Raw genomic sequence first — 16,881 nt, 5'->3', positions numbered from 1 at the left:
TTGCATTCTGGTACAGACACTTTCATTTAGTGGTATTCACAGTAGTTACCGGTACTAAAATCGCAGTACATACATTGCAGTATTTGATCATGTAATTTAGCATTTGAACTGCACTGAGAGACATAGGAAATACAGCATGTGCAAATGTTCTCTCTCTAATGTATAACAAACAATAAAACAAAGTTGTTTAATCCTTTGGTGCATTTTTATGCTATAATAAAATTAAATTCAACATAGAATCCAGTACCGTACTATGATTCAACCATGTACGGTAGACGTTACAGAATGAGGCGTCACTATCTCCCTTTTCCATGACCTGAATGTCCAATGTTGAAATGCTTTATTATCTATGGAAACATTTGCATGTGTTGGCAGTCTCTGAAGTAGAAAAAGCCACATTACTACAACACTGCAGAGCTACTGAATCCCTGGAGTTTCTGGGAATAATGTTTTCCCTATTTTCCCGTTTCTTCTGGTGATGGTGGGAGCAGAGGGGGAGGAGAAGCCGTTGCCTGGGTGCACTGCCTCATGGACTCCGAGATCAACTGATTCTTTACTTCGTGTGACATACTGTTTTACACAATCAAGTGCTCAGATGGACGTGCCCTGGATGCATGAACCTCAGGTAGAACTGGCCCCTGCTCCAGCACCATTCATTTGGGGGGGAAGGCACAAATGTAGGTGGTCATAAAAAGTAGCTTATTAAGAAAAATAAAAGTATTGACACGCCAGTAAAAATGTTTCAATCTCAGGTAGTTTTTACATGAAATTATATTTGTGAGTAAGCTTTAAAAGTTGGTATCTATTTTATTGAGCTTGAGCATATTAAGCGCACATGCATAAGTAGCTCATGTTGGAATCCTTCAGGAAACAAATAATATGTCTTTAAAAAGGTGTGTGAACTCCTATCTGCTTGTTTCCATGGAGATGCTATTGAAATTACAGAGAAATTAAACAAAAAAGGATTATTTGAACTAGATTGGATTTTTCGGAGGGTGCAAAGGTGGAAGAAGATGAATTAAAAACGAATGTGCAGTTTATGCCCCTCATTAAGAGTTTATACACATGTAAAATAAAAACAATAATATACACATGAAGCATTCTATCCTAGGGCTGAGTGTAAGTAGCATAAAATTACAATATGCCATATCTCATTTGAAAAGTAAAAATGAGTTTAAAAATCGAATAGTGATTATTACATCTCAAATAATAGGTTTTGAAGTCACCCGGTTGCCCCTATGCCTGGCAGGGTGGGGAGCCTAAATACATGGGGCTTTTTGCTGTCCAGGATAAGTAAGTGTTCCATCTTTGGTGTCAGTTGAACCAGGTCGTGTTGAGCTGCGTCTGCTTCTTTATGCTCGTGTCCAACTTGAGCACTTCACGGATCGCCATTGTAGCGTAAGTAGAGGACGGCAAAGAGAACTCCATCCGCAAGGCTCGATATTTCCCCTCTGTTGAAAGAAAGCAGTGTGGTTTAATGTCACAAATAATTAGATCCGAGCTAAATATATGTATGTGTTTTAGACTGACCTGTTTTGAAGACTGGAGCTGCTTTGTTTTCCAGTTTCTCTACGTCGGTGTGGACCAGTGAAACTCTTGGATCATCATACTGAATCACCTCCCTTTGCAAACACAAAACACAAGTACCAGTAATCAATTATCATGACCTTCAACTTTTTAAAACAGGTGGCAAACCCTCCACCAGAACAGTTACACCTTTAAATAAACATAAGTAAAAGTGTGTTAAGTGTGTAATTACTGACCAGCTGACTTTAGAGGGTCTGATGACCACACGTCTGTAGGCTCCAGCCAAACTGTAGTCCTTTATTTTGTGTCGCATGTTGTCGATGTCCAGCCCGTCTGCTTCCAGCATCTCTCTGTAGCCACTGCCAACTTCCATTACCAACATATGGTTCTGTTCATTTAGTTTCACACAGGAATTTTTGTGCACAAAATCACATGCTTATGGACTGTCAAAGGACAGGATTATAAATTTGTAATATATTAGAGAATTAAGCTGTAAAAATACCATAATTGATACCTAAATAGTAATAGATACTAACAATAGCTAAAAATCACATAACCAGTACTTTCCTGGATAGTTTTAGAAAAAGTCCAGCACAAGTATAAGACCACATGATAATAGTGAATCTACTATAATTTTGTGTGATTTATTATCATTATTATGGTACTGAAATGTAATGAGAGTTTGAAATGTTTGATTTGTGACACAGCAGAGTACACATTATCACTGAAGTGTCTCTGACATCTATACAATTGCCTGACAGAGTAAAAGAGGTTTATTTGTACAATGCTTCTTCTTACCGTGATGTGTAGGGTAGATGACATCAAACCCCGGCAGAGGCATCACAATGTCATGAATGGAGTGAGTCGCGGCTTCTTCGGCGGACAACACATGGGCTGCGGCTATGAAAAGCAGATCACAATTATGTTGGAGGTCATTTAATATGTAGTGCACACATCTATTTTCCTTTAAACAATTGCATTTGAGGGTTTGTCACCACAGTAACTTTGTACTTATAATTGAGTGCATTTTTAGCAAGGCAACTCTTTTACCCGAGTACACATTTTCATTCTGGTGAAATTACTAATATATTGCACTGTACATATCCAAAAATAAACCACCTCAGTCTAGCCTCTTTGACTTAATCTCTGTAACCTGATCGGTGTTCAAAAGTCCTTATAATAAATAACATCTCCAACAGTCAATCAAAGACACTTACTTCCCCTTAGCACCAGGTCGCCCTCTACTGGCTTCAGTCCAAAAGCATCAATCCTGCGGCTCACCATAGTGTTCCACAGCACACTCTGGTAACTGTGGATGTACATGAGGCGGTTGTTACGGGGGATCTGAAAGAAGAACATTTATGGATTTTAACAATAATGCTGTATAATCGCTTTCTTTTCCCATTTACACATCAGCCTTCCTAACCATATAATTCCATACTGCTAAATAAAACGTAACCCACTAAACAAAAATACATAATTTGTTATCTATGGTTAATGATGAACCAAAATGTGGAATTATTTAATCAGACGTTGAAAACTAACCAGCCCAAATGCCTGTACAATGTTCTTCTTCCCAAACATGGACAGGCCCCTCAGGAGTTGGCCCTCCACACAGCGCTTGTTGGGCAGTTTTTTCAGGGCCGCCTCTGGGTCCCGGGACTTTGCCCACTCCTCCCTGCAGCGGACCAGGAATTCTTTCTCCGCTGAATTTTAAAACGCAAAAGAATTAATACAAAACAGGTAAAAGATGAATACTTTTTATGTTTTTTTTTTACCTCCTGGCCGAGGCATAAGGATCAAATCCACAACCTCATTCCAGTCATTTTTCAGAATAGCCCTAAAAACACATGATGACCAAACTATAAACTGAAACAATGCATTTTAAATAGATAACTAGAGTGATTCATTTGTTTTTGCATCTTACTTTCCAACTTTAAACGTGGGTACAGCTGTGGTCCCGAAGCGCTGCATGCCGTAGTAGTTAATAAAACCAGTTTCTCGAAGGGAAGTCATGGCTTGGTTGACCTGATCATCGGACCCCGTTATGTTTCTATAATAGCAAATAAGTACATCATATACATTTGATATAATTAATTGCAGTATTTGGACTTACAATACAATTCACCACTTCCTCAGACTGACTCACATTATATGAACAATATGTGTTATACTTGTGAAGTATTCCGATTGCTGACTGACCTGAGGACTATGGTGAAGTGGTTTCCCTGCAGCTCTCCCAGTTTCAAAGGGTGATTTTTGTAGCTGAAGTTCCCCAGCTTGAGGTTCATGAGGCACTTGTTGAGGTGACCCAGCCTTTCTGCAGTGACCCTGAAAACATGCGCTACATTCAATTACTTCTCTAAATGAATGTGACCTACACCTTGAACTAGTTAAATTGGGAGGCCAAAGTTAAATATATACAATAACTCACTTGAGGACAGCAATCTCCTGCACAGTGATGGCTCGTTTGTCCTTGGTTCCCATGTATGAAAATAAATTTGGTTTGAGCCTAAAGACACAAACGGGTTAAAGAAACTACTTCAACCTTCTGTAAATATAATATGGATTGAAAATGATTTAAACCGGATAAACTTTGAAAGCAAATTGATGGCATCCATAGTGTCCTTGTTTTCCTTGTACAGGACAAAGTGGCAGAAGCTTCCACGATTTTTGGGCCAGAAGTGTTTTCTTGGTGCTAGAGAAAAACAGAATTATGTTTACTGTTTGTTAATGAAAAAGATGTACATCAAAATATATAAACGTATAAACAGCCAGCACAGTCATTGTTACTATAGAGTAAGTTTAAGTTTGAGTGATTTACAGTGTCAGCATTAAGCACCGTTTGAATCTTACCTTTTGGTGTTTTGACTTTAATCCACCAGAAAAGAGCAAAAGGAGGATACAGTATTTGTTACGGATATAGTTACTTAATTTTGTTTAGCTTGTGGATGTCGCTACGGCAATGGTAAGCATGCTGTGATGTGATAAAGGAGATGTCAAAACAAGGAATTGCATTGGAAGATATAGCACTAATGCCATAAATAAATATGAACTGAATATCATGCACATCATTAATACTCGTGCACATTTGTCATGTGATGGTAACCACATAAACAAAGTCGTCCAGCAAACTTTATCCATTTTAAACTCAAACCTGTGTCCGTGTGAAATACCTGCTAGAGCCTTCTTGCCTCCGGCATGGTAAGCCACTATGAACTTGTGTCCATCTTTGTCTTCAGTCTTTGTCTCCAGCCCAGGGAACTGAGTCTTGATAGATTTATGGATCTGTGTTCGTTTCTCTTTTGAGTCCTCCAGCACCTAACAAAAAGTGAAGAAAACCCAATATTTTTTTTACTAGTAATTAATAGTAATAAGTAATAGTGCAAGTAGTTCATCCTCACCTCAATTGACACATTTTCCTCTTTGTTCTTGAATAGCTGCAACGCTCCAAGCTGAGTTTTCTGTTCCTCTGTCAATACATCTGGTCCATCAGGCTGCTCAGACACTTCTGGAGTTTCCTACAATGAACAAACATTGTAAAATAATATTTTTTCATACAAACCACACCTTATATATTCATTACCTCAACATCTGGAGGAATAGAAAGATTGTCTAAATTCACAATCTTGCCTTCTTTGTTGATTTCATGGACCACAAAATCAGAGTATCTAAAAATATGTTTAGAAAAAAAGCGATATTACAATAGTTTCCCCATCAACATATGCATCCCATTCTGCTCAGTTAATTGATTTCTATACATTATGCAACCGTATAATTCATATTTCTAATTCTCATGTTTATTAGCCTGAGTAGTTAAAATATGATGAACTAAATGCAATCTGCAGAGGTGTTTTCATACACATTGATGCACATTTTTATTCTATTACCACATTAACATAGATGACAAAAATGAAGCTGTACCTTTCCTTTAGGATTCCTGAGAAGCCTTCATGTTCACTGATATATTTGGTGATGCCCACGTCCACCTCGATCAGCCCATGCTTCATCATTTCAGCAAAACCTCCATCTTCAGGCGGTCCATCATTGCCATCATCCTCGGCCTTCTCCGTCTCCTCTGCCTCAGGTTGGGCAGGATGTCCGTTCTCGTGGTCATCATCAACTTTGGGTCTTTTTGAAAGTGTGTCTTCAGTATCATCCTCTGGAAACCCTCTCTTTTCCCCAACTTGGAACTCAGGGGCAGCTGCTGGTTCGGAATCAGCCATCAGAACCAAACTATGGGAAGAAAACATTGTTAAGAGTAAAAATACACCACATCAGTTTCAGCATTGCTCCATGTTTTACTTACTTCTTGATAGGATTGAGGTACAAAAGCTTTAGAGCTGAATATCGGTTGCCTGCCGCTGAAAGCTTTAACGGCTTATAGGCAGACCACACCCTGAATGAGACACTAAAATAAACAAAATAAATACATATATTGCAGTAATGGTAAAGTAAACGCCATTTAAAGTTGATTCACATTAGCAGAGCTGCTAAGTTAGCATAGGTATATTTTGTGCTAAACAGCTAGATGGAGTGGGTTGGGCCGAATACTTTACAAGAGATTGTGTGAAATATACTGTCAAAGCCTTTTCCCACCTGCGCTGTGTGAGAATCGGAAGAGTGCGATAAGCTGCCAGCGCCAGCTTCTCTACACGTGTGTTTGTAGCATGGTTTGTAGACTGGAGTTTGTGCCCTTTAGTTCCGGAAACACGTACATTGAGCCCGCCCACTCACACACTATTGGACAAAAGTTCCACCAATCAAATAATTGAAGCGCCTCATTAGATGAGCAGTTTTGCACCGTTATGTGTGGGGTGGATATTAAAAATACAAAATTAAAATTAAAATGATGAACGTGACAACGCCTGGCGCTCTCTCCTCATGTTCGGCAGAGGGCGCTGTTGCCCCTCCAGTCCATGTGGCGTGTGCAGTGTGTGCAGCACGTGTGTAGTACGTGTGTAGCGTGTGTGTAGCGTGTGCTCAGTGTGTGCGGGACCGGGGCTGAGAGGGAGGACCAGGACCAGGCTGCTCGTTACCCGCTCCTGACGGGACCAGGAGGCACGATGAGCTCCAGGAAAGGTGAGTGATCCAGGTCAAACTGCATGACAGAACTTATGTATCGTCTAAAATAAAAGTTATGTGGATCGATAGTTTACAACATGCTAAACATGTGTAGTTATCATCTTGAAAGTGTTGATGATGTGTTCGTTCTCTCGCCGGTGCTTCCTGCGCTCCTGCTCGGACCTGGACATCGATGTCTCGTGAATGAACGTATCTTACCGCCAGTGATGGCCATTCAGGCCAGGAAGAGGCGGCCGAAGGGGAGGAAAGACAAGACAGGTCACCACCGGAGGTAAGGGGCGGCGGCGGAGCGGCGCACAGCGGGGAGAGTCAAGTATTTGGCGGGGTTTGGTTTGGTCTTCGCACAGCGGTGATGTGCAGCCTGGAATAAGAATAAGAACGTGTTTTACACCAGAGTCGAGGCTATGATTATGGGCACGAAGTTGGCATTTCTGTGAACACTGTCGCCCACTCAAGTGTTTTTGTCTCGGTATTTCTGCCCGTCTGTTTCTAAAATTACGACTTTATTCCCTCCACTAGATTAGCCTGCTTTTGGTCCGAGCACTCGCGACTTCTTGATTGATTTTGTGGATGCAGAGTTGTGCAGGTCTGAGCAGGGCTGTGCAGAGCTGTGCAGATCTGAGTAGGGCTGTGCAGAGCTGTGCAGATCTGAGTAGGGCTGTGCAGAGCTGTGCAGGGCTGTGCAGAGCTGTGCAGATCTGAGTATGGCTGTGCAGGGCTGTGCAGAGCTGTGCAGGTCTGAGCAGAGCTGTGCAGGTCTGAGCAGGGCTGTGCAGAGCTGTGCAGATCTGAGTAGGGCTGTGCAGAGCTGTGCAGGGCTGTGCAGGGCTGTGCAGAGCTGTGCAGGTCTGAGCAGAGCTGTGCAGGTCTGAGCAGGTCTGTACAGGGTTGTGCAGGGCTGTGCAGATCTGAACTGTGCAGGTCTGAGCAGGGCTTTGCAAGGCTGAGCAGGGCTGTGCAGGTCTGTGCAGAGCTGAGCAGAGCTGTGCAGGTGTGAGCAGGGCTGTGCAGGTCTATGCAGGTCTGAGCAGAGCTGTGCAGGTGTGAGCAGGGCTGTGCAGGTCTGAGCAGAGCTGTGCAGGTGTGAGCAGGTCTGAGCAGGTCTGTGCAGGTCTGAGCAGGTCTGACAGATGTGACAGCCTCTTCCAGCTGCCTTTACATCAGTCTGATGCTACATTTAGTCTGGTGGAGTGTAGTGTGTGTGACTAAAACAGCACCGGTGAAATCATTAGTGCCTGTAGTGAGGAGGCGTGTGCTTCACTCTGTAAATGCACGTGAATTGGAGTGAAGAGAGGTCTACTCCATCATCTTCATCATCGTCATCATGCTGCGGGAGCGACGTCACTGCTGAAAAGGAATGAATCAGGAGAGGAGTGTGGCCCGGAGGGATGGGGACTCCATCTCCTCTCACCTGCACATGCTCAGTGGTGTAGAGCTGTCACGATAAGATTGGACTATTCATTTGTGTTTATATATGTATATATATATGAATGATGATGTAAAGTGAATGTGGCATAAACAGCCAGATAAAAACAGCTCTTCACATATCAATTAGTCGTATCGTAGTGTATTGTATCGTGTATCGTATCATCAATCAATTATCAATTGTTACTTTTCTATACAGCAAAAAGCAAAGGTGGGAAGAGGGTATTAAAAATATTCACTCAAGTAAGAGTGACATTACTTCAAACAAATATTTTAAATATGATTCGAAATACAATGCAGTGGTCCAAGAAATTACTCAAGTAAAAGTTAATTGTATTACTCAAGTAACTGTCTGGGCCTTACATCTGGTTTATAATCTCATTAAAATATAATGTTAATGTCATGTGAAAGACAAAATATGAAATAAAGCACAGTCTGGTATGAAAGGAGCAGTGCGATAAACACCAACGTTCAAACCATTTCATATTGTCAACACAAAACTTTTATCACAAGTAGATTTACTCACAGTGTGAAGAGGAGCCAACCTTTATATATCATATTAGTAGAGAAAGTTACATAGGAAGTACATATTACCTTTACTCAAGTAAATGTAACGGAGTAAAAATACAACACAAATGTAACTGAGTAAATACAACTGAGTAAATGTAACTGAGTAAATACAACTGAGTAAATGTAACTGAGTAAATACAACTGAGTAAATGTAACTGAGTAAATACAACTGAGTAAATACAACTTAGTAAATGTAACTTAGTAAATGTAACTGAGTAAATACAACTGAGTAAATGTAACTGAGTAAATGTAACTGAGTAAATACAACTGAGTAAATGTAACTGAGTAAATGTAACTGAGTAAATACAACTTAGTAAATGTAACTGAGTAAATACAACTGAGTAAATACAACTGAGTAAATACAACTGAGTAAATACAACTGAGTAAATGTAACTGAGTAAATGTAACTGAGTAAATGTAATTACCCTCCTCTGGCAAAGAGTCCCAGATGGTAGATTTCCTCTTTAGAAGCAGTGTGAGGTAGAACTTTGTTGTCAAAACGCAAGTGCTTACTCATTTTCAGTCATCCATGTGCGTCTGTAACCAATCAGACAAGGCAGGTAAGAATCCATAATGCTTTGGAACTGTTGACTTGTTGTTGTTGTTGTTGTTGTTGTTGTTGTTGTTTTATGGCGGTTGGCATCCGAGTGTTGCATTACCGCCAGACTTTATTCCCCAGACCTTGTCGTAGTCCTAAAAGTTCCTCTTCCAGTGCCCTGACTTCCAGTGCTTTGACAAAGCCCAAGAGGTCATGAGATGCCTTTGTTATTGTATCCTATAGAAGTTCTTCCTCCCCTCAGACTTTGTTGTTGTTGTTGTTTTATGGCGGTTGGCATCCGAGTGTTGCATTACCGCCAGACTTTATTCCTCAGACTTTTCGTAGTCCTCAGACTCTGTCGTAGTCCGTAAAAGTACTCCTTCCATTGCTTTGGTGTTACAAAGCCCATGAGGTCATGATATGTCTTTGTGACTAGAATAGTTGTTGTTGTTGTTGTTGTTGTTGTTGTTGTTGTTGTTGTTGTTGTTTTATGGCGGTTGGCATCCAAGTGTTGCATTACCGCCAGACTTTATTCCTCAGACTTTGTCGTAGTCCTCAGACTCTGTCGTCGTAGTCCTCAGACTCTGTCGTAGTCCGTAAAAGTACTCCTTCCATTGCTTTGGTGTTACAAAGCCCATGAGGTCATGATATGTCTTTGTGACCGGCTTTATTCCAGGGAGACTCTTCTTCATCTTCCTCTCCTTCTTTGACGTTCGGTGCTTCCACCGTACAGCTTTATTCTTCAGGCTTCATTCTATAGGCTTTAATATGTCCACTGATGTCGCCGCTTGGTAGTTGTTGTTTCAGAGACCAACCGGCTTTATTCCAGGGAGACTCTTCTTCACCTTCCTCGCCCTCTTTGACGTTCGGTGCTTTGGAAGTACAAAGCCCATGAGATCATGGGACGTCTTTGTTGTTTTACAAAGCCCATGAGGTCATGGGACGTCTTTGTCGTTTTATCCTTTAGAAGTCCTTCTTCCATCACTTTGGCGTTTCTAGGCCCATGAAGTCCAAGCGCGTTAGAACATCCTCTTGCTCCTCTTCCTCGGCTCAGTCTCCAACACCCCCCACCTCTATAAACGTTTACCCAGCCCTGTGCTACATAAGTAAGCAACCACAGCCTGACACAAACCCTGTGACTGGATCGCCAGAACGTTCCGCAGATTGAACTCCCGCCCATTATTCCGAAACCACAAGGCCAACCCGGCCCTTTCTCTATCATAAGCCTCACAGCAAATCAGCACATGCTCGACAGTCTCTGGCACCCGACAGTGACCACACAGACCGGTCGGATGTTTGCCTATCCTACTCAGTGACCAATTGAGTCCAGTATGGCCAATCCTCATGCGGGCGAAGGCCCTTTCCTCCCACGCGTTCCTGCCCATAGACCCGCAAGGACCCACACTACCCTGTATGTGTTAGAGATGCCGTCCAGTAACACAGTGGCTCCAAAATTCCTGCCAAAGGCCGACCACATGACTCTTGATAACGGGCTTGATTTCAGACTTGCCCAACTCAACCGCCACATCAATTGATGGCCGCCGAAGGGAACGTTTAGCCAGTGCATCAGCCATTTCGTTACCATCCACCCCCACATGCGCAGGGACCCAAATGAAGGAAACCCTCACATCCTTCCTGGACAGGGAGAGCATCAGACAGAAGATGCCATTCAACACATCCTGTCTGAAATCCGTTGTTGTTGTTGTTGTTGTTTTATGGCGGTTGGCATCCGAGTGTTGCATTACCGCCAGACTTTATTCCTCAGACGTTTCGTAGTTGTTAGATTACTGCCAGACTTTGTTTATTCGTTATTCTTTATTCTTTCGACTTTATTCTTTCGACTTGTTGTTGTTGTTGTTGTTTTATGGCGGTTGGCATCCAATTGTTGCATTACCGCCAGACTTTATTCCTCAGACTTTGTCGTAGTCCTCAGACTCTGTCGTAGTCCGTAAAAGTACTCCTTCCATTGCTTTGGTGTTACAAAGCCCATGAGGTCATGATATGTCTTTGTGACTAGAATAGTTGTTGTTGTTTCAGAGACCAACCGGCTTTATTCCAGGGAGACTCTTCTTTCATCTTCCTCTCCTTCTTTGACGTTCGGTGCTTCCACCGTACAGCTTTATTCTTCAGGCTTCATTCTATAGGCTTTAATATGTCCACTGATGTCGCCGCTTGGTAGCCGTGCGTCTACGAGACTGGGCGAGGACCTGAGACCACCCCCACCCCCATCTCGTCACTCTGATCACTCTGACTCCCCACAAGCAGACCCCCATCACTCCGACTCCCATTTAGCGCCTTTAGCCTGTTTTCTATATCTGCCTAATCAAGCTCCTTTGTTCCAAGGAATCTCCCTGCAGCTTTAGCAATGATCCTGATCCTTTCAGTTCTGCTTTGAGTCTGAGCAGCACAGTTTACAACATCCACCATAAAGAGTACAAAATCCTCTCTATCCACAACCAGGGTATTCTCATTAATTCTGGAACCTGCACACTTGGGACCTCCACTCTTGAAACCTTCACACTTCTTGGGAGCCACGCTGGCCTCTCTCATTTCGCCCTGGCTGGGAGCAGCGCTGGCTCCTCTCTCTGTATTTACTCTAAACTCGTTACTTGAAACTTTCTTGACTGCATCTGCATAGGATATACCTTGAGAGACCTTTATTTTCTGCACCTCAGCAGCTCTTTTGCTAAACCTGCATCCCCCGTAGGCAGAGCTATGTTCTTCCCCACAGTTACAGCACTTCAGTTTTGCACCCACGTCACACTTCCCATACTCATGATCTCCTGCACATTTACCACACCTTTGCCTCCCTCTACAGACCACTGCAATATGCCCAAAGCGCTGGCACTTAAAGCAACGCAGGGGCGGCGGAACATATGGCCTGACGCTATAGCACATGTACCCAATGAACACCTTACTAGGCAGGCACCTCCCTTCAAGTGTTATCATTACCGACAAGCTGTCACATCTTACCCCAAACCGGGTCACCTTCAAACGCCTAGCGTCCACCACCGTAACTCCCGTCAAATTCTCCTTAACTTCATCCACAGACGTCGCCGTAGGGACACCTACGATAACTCCTCTGACCGTGTTTCTTTCAGCATTAGACACAAGAATGTCCTTTCCACCCAGACGTTTAGTTCCAATCGCCTTCCGTTGCTGAGCCGCGTCCTTGCACACGACCAGCAGCGAGCCATCTCTAAGGACACTCGCACTCTTGATCACTCCCACAGCTACAGTTAGGCTCTTTGACAATGCCACTGAATTCCACTCCTTAAAGGATGCACTATCCTGTGCAAGCTTTATGATCACCTTACAGTCTCTGCTCTCACCCCGGACATCAATAGCTTCAGCCTCATCCTGCTGCTCATTCCCAGAACCCTCGGACGAGCCAAGGGACTTTTTACGTTTCCGGGCACATGCAGGCAGAAAAGGCTGCTCCTCCACGCCGTCCAGAACGTCTTCCATCCCCGATCCACTCTCCTCCGCCATCTCCCGTCTCTCCAGACCGGATGTTGACTTCAGAGACCAACCGGCTTTATTCCAGGGAGACTCTTCTTCATCTTCCTCTCCCTCTTTGACGTTCGGTGCTTTCGGAAGTACAAAGCCCATGAGGTCATGGGACGTCTTTGTTGTTTTACAAAGCCCATGAGGTCATGGGACGTCTTTGTTGTTTTATCCTTTAGAAGTCCTTCTTCCATCACTTTGGCGTTTCTAGGCCCATGAAGTCAAAGCGCGTTAGAACATCCTCTTGCTCCTCATCCTCGGCTCAGTCTCCAACACCCCCCACCTCTATAAACGTTTACCCAGCCCTGTGCTACATAAGTAAGCAACCACAGCCTGACACAAACCCTGTGACTGGACCGCCAGAACGTTCCGCAGATTGAACTCCCGCCCATTATTCCGAAACCACAAGGCCAACCCGGCCCTTTCTCTATCATAAGCCTCACAGCAAATCAGCACATGCTCGACAGTCTCTGGCACCCGACAGTGACCACACAGACCGGTCGGATGTTTGCCTATCCTACTCAGTGACCAATTGAGTCCAGTATGGCCAATCCTCATGCGGGCGAAGGCCCTTTCCTCCCACGCGTTCCTGCCCATAGACCCGCAAGGACCCACACTACCCTGTATGTGTTAGAGATGCCGTCCAGTAACACAGTGGCTCCAAAATTCCTGCCAAAGGCCGACCACATGACTCTTGATAACGGGCTTGATTTCAGATTTGCTTAACTCAACCGCCACATCAATTGATGGCCGCCTAAGGGAACGTTTAGCCAGTGTATCAGCCATTTCGTTACCATCCACCCCCACATGCGCAGGGACCCAAATGAAGGAAACCCTCACATCCTTCCTGGACAGGGAGAGCATCAGACAGAAGATGCCATTCAACACATCCTGTTTGCAATCCGATTTCCCAGATTTAATGCTTTGCAATGCAGAAAGGCTGTCAGAGGCCACCACAATGCCGCAACACTGCAAAGCAGATTCCGCCCATTCCAATGCCAACCGTATCGCCATGAGTTCCGACGTGAAAACAGAAAGGCGATCTGTCAACCTCTTCTTGACTGCCAGCCCCAGGTCAGGCACAAAATAAGCGGCGCCAGTACGCCCACTCTCAGGATCCCTAGACCCGTCGGTATAAATAAACACATCACCTGAGTGCTTATCGATGAGCGCTTGAGCCGCAAACTGCGGTGCCCTCCCAGCGACTCCTCTAAGCTTGCCATGAAAGCTAACATCAACAGGAGCCGGGACAAACCCCCACGGAGCCACAGCAGACAAAGCCACCGACGGGCCCACACGCAGATCACCAACCCCCGCAAGCCGCGCCCTCACACCTCCCACCCGGCCAAAAACCACACCGCCAGCCCCACTCTGCCCCCCATCAACCCCGAGAAAGTCCCTCACCGGGTGAGAGCCCGCACGACCCTGCACATCCACCCAGCAAGCCAACAGAAGTTCCAGCCCCCGGAGCCGCAACGGCAACCCCCCCAACCCAACCCGCAGCGCCGAGACAGGGGAGGTCCCAAAAGCCCTACAGCAGATGCGCAAGGCCTGGGCTTGCTCCACATCAAGCTTCTTTAAGTTAGTCTCAGCCGCAGACATGTAGGCTATACAGCCATAATCAATAGCCGCCCTCATGACGGCCCGATAAATACCCAGGAGCGACCTTCTGCTGGCCCCCCAGTCCTGGCCGGATAGACAACGAAGCAAGTTATTCACCCTTTTGCATTTACCACTGACCTCATCAATGTGCTGACGCCAACTAAGCCTCTCGTCAAAGGTGACCCCCAAGAATCTCACCTCCCTGACCTGTTCGAGCACCTGCCCATGCAGTCGAAGGGAGACGTCCCTATCCCCATTGAAGAAACAGATCACTTGAGATTTCCGTACGGACAGTTTAAACCCCCACTTCAGGGTCCACTGCTCCACCTGCTGTATTGCCCTTTGCAGTTTCGCCTCGTAAAACCGGAGATTCCTCCCTCTCACCCATAGAGCGCCATCATCAGCATAAAGGCTCCTCCCAACAGACCCATCCACGTCGTCAAAGATGTCCTTGCTTCCACCGTACAGCTTTATTCTTTAGGCTTCATTCTATAGGCTTTAATATTTCCACTGATGTCGCTGCTTGGTAGCCGTGCGTCTACGAGACTGGGCGAGGACAGGAGACCACCCCCACCCCCATCTCGTCACTCTGATCACTCTGACTCCCCAAAAGCAGACCCCCATCACTCCGACTCCCATTTAGCGCCTTTAGCCTGTTTTCTATATCTGCCCAATCAAGCTCCTTTGTTCCAAGGAATCTCCCTGCAGCTTTAGCAATGATCCTGATCCTTTCAGTTCTACTTTGAGTCTGAGCAGCACAGTTTACAACATCCACCATAAAAAGTACAAAATCCTCTCTATCCACAACCAGGGTATTCTCATTAATTCTGGAACCTGCACACTTGGGACCTCCACTCTTGAAACCTTCACACTTCTTGGGAGCCACGCTGGCCTTTCTCATTTCGCCCTGGCTGGGAGCAGCGCTGGCTCCTCTCTCTGTATTTACTCTAAACTCATTACTTGAAACTTTCTTGACTGCATCTGCATAGGATATACCTTGAGAGACCTTTATTTTCTGCACCTCAGCAGCTCTTTTGCTAAACCTGCATCCCCCGTAGGCAGAGCTATGTTCTTCCCCACAGTTACAGCACTTCAGTTTTGCTCCCACGTCACACTTCCCATACTCGTGATCTCCTGCACATTTACCACATCTTTGCCTCCCTCTACAGACTGCAATATGCCCAAAGCGCTGGCACTTAAAGCAACGCAGGGGCGGTGGAACATATGGCCTAACGTCATGGCACATGAACCCAATGAACACCTTACTAGGCAGGCACCTCCCTTCAAGTGTTACCATTACCGACAAGCTGTCACATCTTACCCCAGACCGGGTCACCTTCAACCGCCTAGCGTCCAGCACCTTAGCTCCAGTCAAATTCTCCTTAACTTCATCCACATACGTCGCCGTAGGGACGCCTACGATAACTCCTCTGACCATGTTTCTTTCAGCATCAGACACAAGAATGTCCTTTCCACCCAGACGTTTAGTTCCAATTGCCTTCCGTTGCTGAGCCGCGTCCTTGCACACGACCAGCAGCGAGCCATCTCTAAGGACACTCGCACTCTTGATCACTCCCACAGCTACAGTTAGGCTCTTTGACAATGCCACTGAATTCCACTCCTTAAAGGATGCACTATCCTGTGCAAGCTTTATGATCACCTTACAGTCTCTGCTCTCACCCCGGATATCAATAGCTTCAGCCTCATCCTGCTGCTCATTCCCAGAACCCTCGGACGAGCTAAGGGACTTTTTACGTTTCCGGGCACGTGCAGCCAGAAAAGGCTGCTCCTCCACGCCGTCCAGAACGTCTTCGACCACCGATCCACTCTCCTCCGCCACTGGCATGTCCACCTTTCATGTCGCTCTGTATCATGGTGTGGCTTGATTTAAATTTGTCTCGCGCATTGCATTCTGGGATTGAAACACGCCCAGCAGCGTCATCACAACAAACATGGCGGTGCCCTTGTCCCCCGCATGTTCCCCCGCTCGCCTTCGCCACCAAAATAAAGGATAGCGGCGTACAAAAGGTCGATTGAAACATCTTAAAATCGAGTCATTGACTGTTGAAGCCTGACCCCTGGACTGTTGAAGCCTGACCCCTGGACAAAAAATTGCAAAATTTGAATCTTTTTTTTTTTGCCTTCAAAGTTAAAAAAATAAGAATTTACCTACCGACCGACCCAATTGAAAAATGTTGGGTCGGGTTACAGCAAACAGACAATTTATTTGGGGCAGCCTAATATATAATCTTTAACTTTAGTTGGATCAACATAAAACAATTGAACCAAAAACACTGATACTATAATTACTTATTACAGCACAAGGTCATTCTACATAATGCGAGGGTCTGTGCGGTGAAATGTGGTCATTTTTGTTGACACGCCCACTCACGCAACATCCACATGGTCCAGGTTTTCTACATAAGAGTCAGGGAGATATTTGGAGGATTATAGATGAACGTTCACATGGACTGTGTGGTGACGTTTAACTCGGCCCGAGGTTCGACCGCTCGCACACCACACGCTCCAGAATGTGGCTGACACGTTCACACCGCTCTCAGAGCCAAAGCTTCTTTACATCAACCTCACTATTGGCAGTGTGAAAACGACCTTAGTTGTGCTGCCTA

General features: G+C 45.0%; 3 protein-coding genes across 4 annotated transcripts in view; 1 reads left to right on the top strand and 2 right to left on the bottom strand.

The window, feature by feature from the left end:
* Positions 1-16,881, bottom strand: part of adck2 (aarF domain containing kinase 2) — a 226,913-nt gene that overhangs the window by 123,740 nt on the left and 86,292 nt on the right. The gene's annotated exons all lie outside the window — the stretch shown is intronic.
* pus7 (pseudouridine synthase 7) lies at positions 1,046-6,256 on the bottom strand. Its single transcript, XM_072434850.1, has 17 exons — positions 6,127-6,256; positions 5,837-5,938; positions 5,452-5,763; positions 5,114-5,198; positions 4,932-5,048; positions 4,704-4,848; positions 4,114-4,225; positions 3,962-4,039; positions 3,730-3,858; positions 3,455-3,580; positions 3,306-3,367; positions 3,073-3,233; positions 2,745-2,871; positions 2,326-2,427; positions 1,764-1,893; positions 1,531-1,622; positions 1,046-1,451 (listed from the first exon to the last, which is right to left on the bottom strand). The coding sequence occupies exons 3-17, from the start codon at positions 5,751-5,753 to the stop codon at positions 1,315-1,317; spliced, it is 1,905 nt and encodes a 634-aa protein (XP_072290951.1). The 5' UTR covers positions 5,754-5,763; positions 5,837-5,938; positions 6,127-6,256; the 3' UTR covers positions 1,046-1,314.
* Positions 6,482-16,881, top strand: part of srpk2 (SRSF protein kinase 2) — a 92,117-nt gene continuing 81,717 nt past the window's right edge. For both annotated transcript variants that reach the window (XM_072434848.1, XM_072434847.1), the window contains exons 1-2: positions 6,482-6,609; positions 6,817-6,883. In XM_072434848.1, the coding sequence (XP_072290949.1) occupies positions 6,594-6,609; positions 6,817-6,883 (83 nt within the window). In that variant the 5' untranslated portion in view covers positions 6,482-6,593. The remainder of the gene's footprint in view (positions 6,610-6,816; positions 6,884-16,881) is intronic.

The sequence above is a fragment of the Eucyclogobius newberryi genome, unplaced genomic scaffold, assembly GCF_026437365.1.
Source record: "Eucyclogobius newberryi isolate DKJ021-1_F unplaced genomic scaffold, fEucNew1.0.hap1 SCAF_7, whole genome shotgun sequence".
Taxonomy (NCBI): Eukaryota; Metazoa; Chordata; class Actinopteri; order Gobiiformes; family Gobiidae; genus Eucyclogobius; species Eucyclogobius newberryi.
This window is presented reverse-complemented; position numbering and strand designations above follow the sequence as displayed.